A 12,490-nucleotide genomic window follows, 5' to 3' on the forward strand; every position below is an offset into this window, starting at 1 on the left:
CATAGCTCAAACTGATTGAATTGCGATTAAATTGCATTCGATATCGTTGCGAAATCTGCAGCAAACTATTCGTTTGCTATTTATGCACTGCACGAAGGGCTAAATGGGCTACAACATTGTCTTGGGCATAATTGGAAGGCGTCTGGCGGAAAAGATATGGCAGACACATCAAATCCGACAGGGACACAGGCAGCGGCTGCTTTTGTGTCGCCTTCCTACTGACAACGACAGGTGGTCGTTGGCCCAAAACACATTCGCACGCTCGCATATTCACACAATCATGCGATCATACAATCATACATTCATAAAGTACCCAGAAGTAGCGGCTGCCTACACGGCGTATGCGTGTTACGCCTCGAAAGGATGAGAGATGAGATGATCGCACAGGTTTCGCCGCATTATCTGGCTCTCGTATGGGAGCGAGAGGTATGTCCATTAGCTGATTTAATGAAATCGTAAATCAAACGAGCGGACCGCTAAAAATACATCTGCCGCGTATTTTATGTTTTTTGAAGTGGAACCTATGTACAACAGCAACAAGCCGGCGGCAAAGATCGCAGGCAGCCGCTGAACAATAGATGAAACGTGGACGATTGTGCCAAAGTACGAATATATCCCTTCCCTTTTTGGGGAAATGCATGGGTGCACAGCGAAAAACCTCAAAACTAAAAAAACCTAATTATCTAATTCCACTTCCAAGGAAACCAATTTAAAGTAGAACAGGTGCGATTATGGCATCTTTGATTTTACAGATTGTGCGACTCCGAGGAACATGAATAAGATTATATCTTTTAAAGCAAAAAATGTAACATATTACATTAATCAGTTTTATAAATCTTTATTGATCTTTTACTTCTAAACTCCAACTCTAAACTTACCAAAACTGCAAAAGCATTGTTGAAACCCCACAATTTTTCCACTTAAAAGGCAATTTTTCTTCAAATTCCAATGCCAGACTTCAATTATTCCCTCAGTGCACTTATGGTATGCTCATGTTTTGGTATCTTCTAATGATGAGCACATGTAATGCTTCGTATTGCAAAACTTGGCGTTTTATTTCGACATTTCTCGCCGTGAATAATGCATGCGATTCCTTGGTCGCCATTCGTGTTGGTCTGCTTGGGCTGGGTTTTGGTTGTAGTTTTAGTATTTGGCTTTTGCTTTCTACATGTGCCTTTTTTTTACCCCGTTCCTTTTGCTGCCAAAAGTGCAGCATTGTCGCCGCCGTCTTGGCCGTCCGTCTCTCAATAGGCGTGTCCAAGATGCTGTGGCCAAGATTTCGCTTGGCTGGCCGGCGTCACAGTTTTCGCGTCTGCGTCTGCACTTTCCCATGGATGCGAATGTGGATGGGGATTCGTATGGGGATGGGTATGGGTATGGCAAAGGGTATGGGTATGGGTATGGGGATGGAGATGGGTGTGCGCATCTTTATTTAATTAACATATTTTATTTGCCCAACATGCACACACAGTTGTCCACAGGAACGCTGTGATTTATGCCTGGCGTTCTGTGCACTTTATGTTGCCTTTCAGTCAGCGTCGAGATCATGGCGATTGTCATCTTTAAGTAGCTTTGTCTCAGAGCCACATCCCCTATGCCCCTATATCCCTATATATCCCACAGATTAATCGCCAGCATTAGTCAGTTTTTGGTGCCTTTGGATGTATCTGTACATGTATCTGTAGCCGCATCTGTATGGGCATCCCATTGTTGGCACTGGCCGTGTGACTAATTTGATTACACACTCACAAACTCACAAGGAATTCGAATATTTCGCGATTGTGACTTTATTTTGAGGCATTTTATTGTACTGTCCGCCCGAAAAGCGTCGACTTTCTGCATTAAATTAATGCTCACTTACTGTGCCAGCCATCTAATGTTATTTATATAGCAAATCAAATACGGCCACCGTCTGTGTGCATCTCTCGGATACTATCGCCAGTATCCGTGAAAATTCCTCAAATGATATGTCATCAAAATGTGATTAATTTAATGCCTTCCCAACTCACATGCAGTATTTGTGAGGACTTCTAATATTAGTAGTGTCAACGAATATTTTCCTACGTTGAAGATCGAAAATAGGAAATCATAGAGATGCATCTCAAGGGCTTTGTGCTTATGAAATTGTACTTTAAAATGAATTTAGCTACAAAAGCGGACATTCAAGGCAATTACCAAACACAAACAAAACTGCAATCCATCAAACTTGTTTCTACAATGAACTACACTTGTTTAGAATGTTTATTAAGGTAGAAATTCCAAAACATATATGCATAACTTTATTGAAATGTTTAAGATGGTTGTTGCACTTAAAAGTTATGTTGTATTTGGTTTATCAAAAGCACAAATTAAACTAAATATGCTCCAAATTCGCTCTGAAAGAGTCAGAAGTTGGGCAACCTAAAAGTTTTTATTCCGCACCATTAAAGCGAGTTGAAATAAAGGAAACAAAGGAAGGCTCCACACACCCTGTACTGACTATTAACCCAATTCAATGGGGAGAACAAAAAGGAAATGCAACTCTGAAAAGCCATTTAAGCATAATGTGCAATAAAATTATAAATAAACGCCACTCCAAGGGGAATGCGGGCGAATGTTTATGGGTGGCGCGTTCTCATTAGGCGAAGTGTTCGATAATTAAATAGAAATGTAAATCAAGGCATCGAATTGTGCCCCAAGCACTCACTCCCCCCCCACCCCTCGACCACTGACCCCTTGCACGTGTGGCAATTAGCGGGCGATCAGCGCGCAGCTGTTTAATTGGCACTAAATTTGAGAAAAAAAACTAAGAGTTTGAGAAAAATGTGAGGGAAGTGTCCACCGTTGCTGTTTATTAAGCGGCAAATCAAACAGCCAGAAATGAGCTTAAACGCAAACAAACAGCAACATTAAATTAAGTATACATCTCCATTATATATATATATATACCAATATAACATATATATATAGTATATGCATGCGGATGTGCGATAACGGCATAAATAAGTGTGCTCGTGTCCCTGCCACCCACTGAAATGTGTTTATTTTCGGTGGGCGCGAGTGATTTTAATTGGATTTTGATATGATATGATAAATCCACCACGCTCCATCCACATCATCCCATCCAATAATACACAATCTCCACTCACCTTGGCAGCGGCCTGCCGCTTTCGATCTGTCTTTGGCATTTTACACACGATTCACGATTATTTTTAGGCTCTGGCCTAACATTGAAAACGCAAATGTTTATATGTTTGCCGTCTAATTTTGCGCATAGTTATTAATATTATTTTTATGAGCATTTCTTGTTTGGATGATGCGGCGGCTGCTGTTGACACGGCCAGCGGGGCGTATGCGCTATATCTATAGCTATGTTTGCCGCTAATCGGAGTGTGAACATGCGAGAAATAAACAATTTTATCGATATTAAGGAAACCACATAAACACTATAACACTATAAAAATGAGCGATCAAAATATTAGAAAATTATAGAGGGCTTTCCATGGAATTCGGGTGCCACCATTGTTGTTGATTTTTGTTTTTCCTCAACCCTGTTTATTGTGGTCTTTTTTTTTATCGCCTTTTGTGCCGGCGGTACTGGTGTTGTTGTTGTTGTTGTACCGCGCCACGGTCTTCTTCATTAGTGTGTTTTAGTGGGCGCCCTGCCAACGATTTTCCGAAACAAATCGACGTCGCGCTCGACAACATTCCGCACGCTTACGCTACACGAAAGGCAGCGCCAGAGCGACCCACTGTGCCAGTACCACAGTCCCACTGTGCGGTGGCAATGTGCATGCATACTTTTAATTAAAATCGACAAGATGCAGATACTCGGATACTTGGCCGCACACTAAGCAAAATATTAATCAGTTGAATTAAATATTTAGCATATTAAAGTAAGGCAATATGGCATATAACAAAATATATATGATTTGATTTAGATTTTACAATTATTCAGCTAATCATAATGGTGCATCATTTTGTCTCAGTGCAGCTGCTGTCGATGTTGCTTAGGAAGTGCAATGCGAGCTGGCTGCAAATATCCAAAAGCCAGACCAAATCCAAATGCAGTTGCAGTCGCAGATGCAAGAGGCATCTGATGCATTTGGCATCCCCCCGCCTGTTGCGTTTCCCTGTGCTCCTCCGCCCCTGTCATGTCGCGCACTGTACGCAGCCAATCCGATGCAATGTGCGTCTGATGCCCAACAACATGTGTAAAAGCGTGTGGCGCCCCCCCACTCCGCAGCCCCCTTCGATTTTGGGCACCTAGAAGCCGAAAAGTTCCCTTGGCCAACTGCGCCTTTCGACGACGCTCGTGTGTCTCCGTCTCTGTCTCTGTTTCGTTTTCTGATTTCGCAATCGTTTTCAGAATGCTCTACTTGGTGCCTCGAATGAGTGCGTTTCGTCACTCACTTGGAATCCGTACTGGAACCTTGCCCTTTCAGGTTATTTCGGCTCTTAAATAACTTAAAGCTAATGGCTAAGGGGCTGTGTTTTTAATCTGCGCCACTCGTAAGATTTGTATCTTTGTATCTTTGAGCAGGGGAGGATGTTAAGTGCTACATATCTCAGCCATAATACCTATTTATGCAGGGTATTCGAGTGATGTACAATGCCCAATAAAGATTTGTCATCTTTGCCAATCTTTTTGCACAGCTTTTTGTGGCATTTGTGGCGCATGTGTCGCCAAGCGTTGCCGAAACGGGTGGGACGCAAGCCAAACATGAATTAAATTAAAAATAAAACTATAGAAAATTGTAATTAAATAACTAAAAACGAAAATAAGCATGCACGTTGACAGACAAAGACTATTGTGTACCAAAATAAAATTTCATGAGACAGCAGCAAGAAACTGACAACGACAACTACAACTACAACTAAAACTACAACGACATCGGAATCGGTATCGGTGAAAATGAAAAACGAAAAATGGAGGAAAAGCGTACTGCGGTATCGATAGAGGAAAATTCGCCAGAAATGCAAAAGAAGCGAGTGCATAGAATAATTGAAATTTTCAATGCTGCAACTTGAGGATGGACATATTCTGCCCTAAGGCGTATTTCGAGGAAAATGTTTAAGTCATGTAACATAAAACTTTTCAAAATACAGTAGAAGAGACTAACAAATTTTGACAGAGAAGCTTCTTTAATGCAAAGGAAATGTATTCTTTAAAATTGAACCATTTTCTATGTGTTTTTTGTTTTTTGGATGGTTTCTTAAATATATTTCACCATGTTCTTAACAAAGAGAAAGTAACTAATGCCCATGATATATATAATTGAGTTAAAAATTGCAAAAAATCTACACCTCAAACATTTTTTAATGCCATATTTTTGTTGTTCGCTAATCCTGCCGACAAGCTAATCCCGTTTGACCGATTAGCAAATTGCTCAGTCAATCAGTAAGTCAGTCAGTCAGTCAGTCAGTCAGTCAATCATCCCATCGCTCAGCCAACAATTAAGACTAACCGCCATTTTCGCCCACCGACCCCCCAAAAAATTCCCAATTTTATTCTCGAGAAGTTTTTTACCAACCGATGCGAATTTTCCCATACTTTTCATTGTGTTTTGCATCGTATGTGTTGTACATCCCATGTGCGATTTTCCCGATCCGAGTGTGCCAATGTGTCGCCTTCTTTTTTGAGTATGTTTTTGCATGTGTTTGGTTTTTTGATTTCACTTCGTTTTATGCGCACATTTTTATGCATAAATTTTGACATTTGTTTGCTCTTTGGTTCCTCTTCACGTTTTTATGTCACCCCGCAAAAATGAAAGAAAAAAAAAAAAACGAAAGAAAATAAGAGACGCCAGCTACGAATTCGAATATGTTCAATCATACCAAACTTTTTTCAGATTTTTGATTTTGTATCCCCATCATCACCACCACCACTACCACCACAACTACAACAACAACAACAACCAGTACAAGCACCAACAACAACATCAACAACAACAACAAGAACCTCATCGACGGCGTCAATTGCGACGATGGCTGCCATAAATACGGTAAGTACGCGACATCATCAACCAAATAATGCTAAAATATAATAAAATAAAAGGAAAGAAAAGCAAAGAAAAGAAAATAAAAGAAAGGGAAGTAAAATCAAAGCCAGCAGAAATAACAATTATGGAACATACCAAAAAAGCCCACAATTGTGGGCAATCAATCATGGGAATACATTTTTTATGGCACATGCCGTCGATATATTTATCAACATTTACATCCGAGCAATTTGTATCGGACACATTCGAACAATGTTTCATTTCTGAATCATTGACTAGCGCTAACTACTTTAAGCAAAACTTGGCCAAGTTATAAAGTTGCGACTTCTGTGCCAAAAGTAAATTACAGGGCGACCTACTTTGTAATAAATAATTGCCTGCTGTCACTTTTTCTTATTTATGGAAGCAAAAAAGTAATCAGAAGTCCTTAACTTGTTAAGAACATTAAAGAGCAGTAGGTAAAATAAATATTAAAGAATAGAACTAGAACTTTCAATATGTTTTATAAATCTCTGCAGCAGAACACGGCTAAATTATTCATAAATTTCCATAATTGTCACACTTGCGTAGACAATAATGTCAGCGACATAAAGCGTTTAAAATGCCATTTTTAAAATGATTAAACTTGTGATATTGCGCATACGGCATGTTGTACGCCAGCTGATACCCGTGTCTTTTGAAGGCCTAATCATAAACAAAATTGAAAATTGAGCAAAACGGCAAGGCGGACAGATTCCGTGCCATATGACCGAGTTACCCGATGATGAATCTGTTCTTGATGACGACGACGTCGTCGGCTTTTCTCAGCCCTTCTCGTCGCAAACATGTGTTTCAGCTCATTTTACTAATAAGCAGCAGCGGTGGGGAGGGGGGGAATATGCAAAGCGAGGAGAAAGGCCCGATGACAAATTGCCGGCCAGCACATTCAATTTTACGCTGACATCGTCTCGAAATTTTCATTAACATATCGGCAGAATGGTCGAACTAGAGACCAGGGACCTTGCCAAATTCAAATCTGGCCATCAAGTCTGGCTGCAATGGAAATATGATTTTGGCAGCGCCAAACTTTTCCTGCAACACACGGGCCCATTCATTCAGCATTCTTCGCCAGCTCTCCACTCTCCACTCGCCACTCGCTCCTTCCCCTTTTTTCTCGCTTGTTTTTTAGACTGACATTGACATTTGATTGACACGTGAATCACGGCGTAAAAATATGCCCGCCCATTCTCCCATCCGCCCATTCGCCCCCATCCGAGAGTTCAGAGCCTGGGATGGGCAATTGGTGTGGGCCGTGTCGCAACAGGATATATCACACCTCTCGTCCTCGAACTTTGACAGCCTCTGCTGGCAGACGTGGGGATTTTCTAACGGGGCGACGCTCATAAATCTTCTCACTTGTGCAAGAGAGCAAACATATAATTACTTGATACCCGAATTGATTTAGCGTAAACATAATTTATGAACCCATTCGATTGGAAGATCGCCGTCTCACCTGTATGAGATGCCGCTGGAAAATGGCGATTTCCACGAAATGGACTTGCTCATCTCGCTTGAAAGCAGCGTCAGGGTTATCACAACAATTGATAAACATAAATCTAATTTGCTTCGGCCCATTTATATCTCATAGCCATAGAGTGGGCACATTTAAATAAACAAATTGTGGGGCAGAGAACATTAAAGCGGAGGCGTGCCACTTGTGGCTCCTTTTCCAGTTCATTGAGGGAACTTTTTCATTAGCCAGCCGTGTTTTCTTTCGCTTTTTTTTTGCCCCCAACTTAAACAATAATAAAATTGCTGTTTATTTACTTTGCGTGAAATTTTATGCATCTTCGTTCTGGTTTTTCCTACTACTACTGCAAACTGAAATACAGACAACTGTTTTTGTTTTTTTTTTGCATTGTGGTCAGCGTCGCAGGCACTTTTGGAAATTTATGCTCTGGTGTTTTATTTATTTTCATTCGCGTTTCTTTTGCGGTTATGGGCAATTGCTGGCCACATTAATTGGGCATCGGTTGCGGTTTATAAAGCATTAATTGCCCCATCTAACAACGGACTCCCCTGCGACCCCATTAGCCCACTCTCTAGCCAATTTATGAGTGCACTTTTATTGCATTTAAATTAATATATGTCGAGGGGCTGCCAAGTGTACGAGGCAAATAAATGACGGACCAAAATAAACCATTGTTTTGTGAGTGCCAAGAAGGCGGCGACCAGCACACTTAGGAAAAACCATTGCTGAAAAATATGGCCACATTCAAATGGCATTTTCATTAATGGCGGCGAATGTACAAATTATTTTCTTTAATAAAAATTCCCACCCTAACTACCCCTAATCAAAGTGTTCATTAAGAAGAATGTTTGAATAAGCAAAACTTATTCCCAAGTGCAGTGATAATATGGGCCACATGGCGTATACTCGATATGCTTCCGTACATAGTGCCAGCGGTAATCGTGGGCGTTGGCGCGGTGGGCATGGCACAGTAGTCACTTGTCGTACTCAAAGTGAAATGCATTAAAATTCAATTAATTATGCGACGCGTCGTCCATTAGGCGACAGTTGCCGTGAATTATCAATAATCTCGACTAATCTCGCCTGACAGCCATCGCTGGCTGTTGCTGCCTCGCCTTTTGGCAGCTATTTTGGTTGACTCCACCGATCTCCACCCCCCCGTCACAATCACCTCAGCTTACCATGAACTCACTGAATTTTTCACCTATTACACGCAGGTACCAAAGAGCATCCATCTGCCATTGACGACTCTCAGCAGCGCGCCGCGCGTGTTGATGTGCAGCGCATCCGTGGGCACCGAAGGATCCGTCACTCTGCAACTGCGTGATGCGAACGCGTTGGAGGCAGCAGCAACAAAGACAGCAACAGCAGCAGCAGCAGCGGCAGCCACATCGACGACGTCACCAAATGGCGCTGCAGGTGCGCCAGCGTCGACGCTAGAGAATGCGCTGACCATCGGCTATCCGGATCCGGAAATGTTGGCAGATGTCTTGGGCACCATTCAGACAGCCTGTAAGTGAACTATACGAACATGTGTGCATGGTAGTTCTACCTTCTTATCAGTAACTAAACTCGTTTAAATATATTTTTATATTTCTTACCTATTACCTAACTTGTGGCTCCTTACAGCACTCAAGAACAACAACTCAATCACAGCAGCAACTTCAAGCAATAGCTCGACCAAGTCGACGAGCAGCAATCATCTGACAAATCCCAACAAGATAACCATAACCAGGCGGAGTGTGCACTCGGTCAGCACCTCGACGAACAGCAGTAGCATTAGTAGTTGCAGCAGCAGCAGCAGCAGTAGCAACAGTGGCAAGAGCAATACCAGCTACATCAAGAACTGCTTGATACGCAGCAGCAGCTGCAGCAACACGGTCACCAATGTCACCACATTGGCGCAGATTATGAGCAACAGCAGCACGAGCAGCGCGGCCAGTTTACTCAATCAGCACAACAACAATAGCAACTGCAGCAACAGCAGCAACTTCAGTACCGCCTCCTCGGTGGGCAGCAGCATCAGCGTTGGCAGCAACAGCAGCAGCAGCAACTGCAGCAACGGCAGCAACAGCAACAGCAACGACAGCAACAGCAGCAGCGGCGGCGGCCACCGATTGAGTTTCAAGGGCACCGGACGGCATGTTCCCGCGAGCGGATTAGGTTCATCGGCGGCATCCACGAACACGAGCGGTACCGCCAGCGGCATTGGCGGCATCATAAGCGTCGAGGCGCCACGCAAGAATCGACCCAAATTATCATCGCCAACGCGTCACGGACCGCAGCAGTGTCAGGTGCGTACGCAAATCCGCTGCGGCTTTTGCGGCACTCATTTATCCTATATAATAAGTATATATACATATATAGTGTATATATCCGTGGCCTAATCGCCAATTTATCGCCGCTCATTCTGAGCCATGCCAACATGTCGCGCAGACAGTCGTGCAATATTTATAAACAGACATTAAGGTCGTCTCGTTCGAGTGGCAGGTGAAACGCGCCCAGTTCTCAAAGTGCCTACGCATCGCCCCCCTCAATCTATCACTAGTTGTATCTGTATCCGTATCTGAACCTGCAGATCCCCTACAGCTCGTTAAAATCCGGCGGACTGGCACTTGGAACTAATGTTATGTTTATACACGGCGTTAATTGAGCGCAGAGCCCGTCTGGCTGGGAAGCTGCAATCCATTGGGGGCTACCACATGCGAGCATTGATAATTCAGGGAATTGTGGGAAGACCATCAAAGGGTAGAAATCATTTAAGGAGAATTCTTCAAACACATCTGTGGCACTGGGGCAAGCTACTTGGTGATCGTTCATTTAGGGGGCTAAAAAAATAAGAAATGTTTTACTTGCAACACAGTTCCAATTAACATCAGAATCACGACATCTTTGAGAACTTGCCTTATGCATTCACCATATAATCTTATACTTTCTGGCTTCAACCACCACCGCCTCATCTCACCTTCGTCTTGATTTCGTAAACCAATTATTGATTTAAAGCGCTTTTTAGCCGTGTGAAAATTTTCCACATCCAAAATCGAACAGCCAGGGGCATTCAACACGTCTCGACGTCTGTCAATAAAACTGACAGCCGCTCAAAGTGCTGCGGCTCCAAGTCCCGGTTTTCCATCTTTTTTTGCACGTCTAGTGGGGAGTATGGTGGTAAAGTACATTTTATGACGCGTTTTACGATACTGCGGATGTTGGGAGGATGTGTTTGGTCAGCGGTGGGTTGGGATGGGTACTGGAATTCCACTCCCGCTGCAGGGCAGGCAAAAGCAAACACAGATGTTTTTGCGGATAGTTTTTGGGGGGTAGGGATGTGGTCCAGCTTTTGGCCTAGCTTTCGGTTTCGGAATTCGCCGGTCGTAATTAGCATGCGGTGTGTGGTGGGCGTAAAAACAGGGAAAAAACATAGAGAGCCAACATAACGTATACGCAATGTGGCTCATTAAAATGTTCGAACGCGCAGCGCTTTCAATTATCTAGAGGGCAGCCGACAGGCAGTGCTAATTACATTTCTCCTACGTTCTTCACTCGGACTTTTTATAGATTTGTTGCAAGATCTTTGGAAATGCCTCGGCGCTGGCCAAGCACAAACTGACGCACAGCGACGAGCGGAAATACATCTGTGCGCTCTGCTCGAAAGCATTCAAGCGGCAAGATCACTTGTAAGTAAATGAGGCGCACTAACTGGTGCTCTATTGATCTGTTGATCCGTTGATCTCTTGACCAACAAATCCACTGAGCCACTGAACCCACACCCACTCTTAACCGCCCCCAGAAACGGACACATGATGACTCATCGGAACAAGAAGCCTTACGAGTGTAAGGCGGATGGCTGCGGCAAATCCTATTGCGATGCGCGATCATTGAGGCGCCACTCGGAGAACCATCATGCTGGCGGAGCAGCCACACCCACCACCAGCCAATCGCTTTCGCCCACCGCCAGTTCGAGCGGTACCAGCAATAGTAGTGGTGCCGGCGTGGCCACCAGCTCCTTGAGCCTTTCCCCGGCCACGGCCAGCGGCGATGCCAGCTCCCCGGACGGAGCCACCTGCATTCGAACTTACATTTCCACGGGCAGTTCTGTGGTGGATGCCGCTACTGGGATCGCCCTGTCGGATGAACAGATCAAGGCGATGAATCTGCCGATCAAGACGGGCGTGACCTTGCTGTCGCCCACCACCTCGACCTCGTCGAATGCCTCATCCTCGGCCTCGTCTGCCAGCTCATCGCTTTCCTCGACGGGCTCGTTGCCGGGGTCGGGATCGGGATCAGGATCAGTTTCCATGGCCCCGTCACCGTCAAGTGGCTCGGTGATAACCGCTAGTTCGCCCACCATCACGCTCAGCGATGGGATGAGTCTCGAGGGCGAGGGTCTTACTCGGGAACAGTTGGATCTCATCAGCAAGATAATGCAGCAAACGAAGCAGACGAGTGCCCAGGTCACAGTCTCCTCGCCCACCAGTGTCAGTTCCTACAAGATCAACACCAACTCGTCGCCATCGCAGAACAGACCGCGCACATGGAACATGCAATTGGTAGGTGGACTCTATATAAAGAAAAGTATTTATATTCATATAATATCAATCCCTATTATCTACAGTTAAATAGTGCCCAAAATGTGACTGTCACAGTCGAAGACAACTCTGAGCTCGTTACTCCCTCCTCCAACTCACCCGTGGAGGTCAAGGAGGAGGAGCTGAGTCCACAGCTTGTGGGCACCATGAATCCCCACCTGCTCAATATCGTGAAGCTTGACAAGCCCGTTGAGTGCAATCTCTGTCACCGTAAGTTCAAAAACATACCCGCCCTCAATGGGCACATGCGCCTGCATGGCGGCTACTACAAAAAGGATCCGGAAACCAAGCGCAGCGAGAAGAAGGACTCCAGTGGTCCACCCCTGCAGACGGCGAGCATTGGAGTGCGCGCCCTAATCGAGGAGAAGATCATCAGCAAGCGCAAGGACATGACTAAGGTGGGGTGATGAAAC

At 44.3% G+C, this 12,490-nt stretch overlaps 1 protein-coding gene across 15 annotated transcripts in view; it reads left to right on the plus strand.

Annotated features, from left to right (window-relative positions):
• The window catches only part of LOC6728787 (serine-rich adhesin for platelets), a 31,159-nt gene that overhangs the window by 9,660 nt on the left and 9,009 nt on the right, over positions 1–12,490 (plus strand). For 14 of the 15 annotated variants that reach the window (XM_016177128.3, XM_039294604.2, XM_039294605.2 and 11 more), the window contains exons 3-8: positions 5,832–5,984; positions 8,709–9,003; positions 9,121–9,785; positions 11,047–11,165; positions 11,279–12,038; positions 12,104–12,475. In XM_016177128.3, coding sequence (XP_016035473.1) covers positions 5,967–5,984; positions 8,709–9,003; positions 9,121–9,785; positions 11,047–11,165; positions 11,279–12,038; positions 12,104–12,475 — 2,229 coding nt within the window. In that variant the 5' untranslated portion in view covers positions 5,832–5,966. The remainder of the gene's footprint in view (positions 1–5,831; positions 5,985–8,708; positions 9,004–9,120; positions 9,786–11,046; positions 11,166–11,278; positions 12,039–12,103; positions 12,476–12,490) is intronic. The other variant, XM_039294609.2, reaches the window with a different exon arrangement.

This window comes from Drosophila simulans, chromosome 3R, assembly GCF_016746395.2.
Source record: "Drosophila simulans strain w501 chromosome 3R, Prin_Dsim_3.1, whole genome shotgun sequence".
Lineage (NCBI taxonomy): Eukaryota > Metazoa > Arthropoda > Insecta > Diptera > Drosophilidae > Drosophila > Drosophila simulans.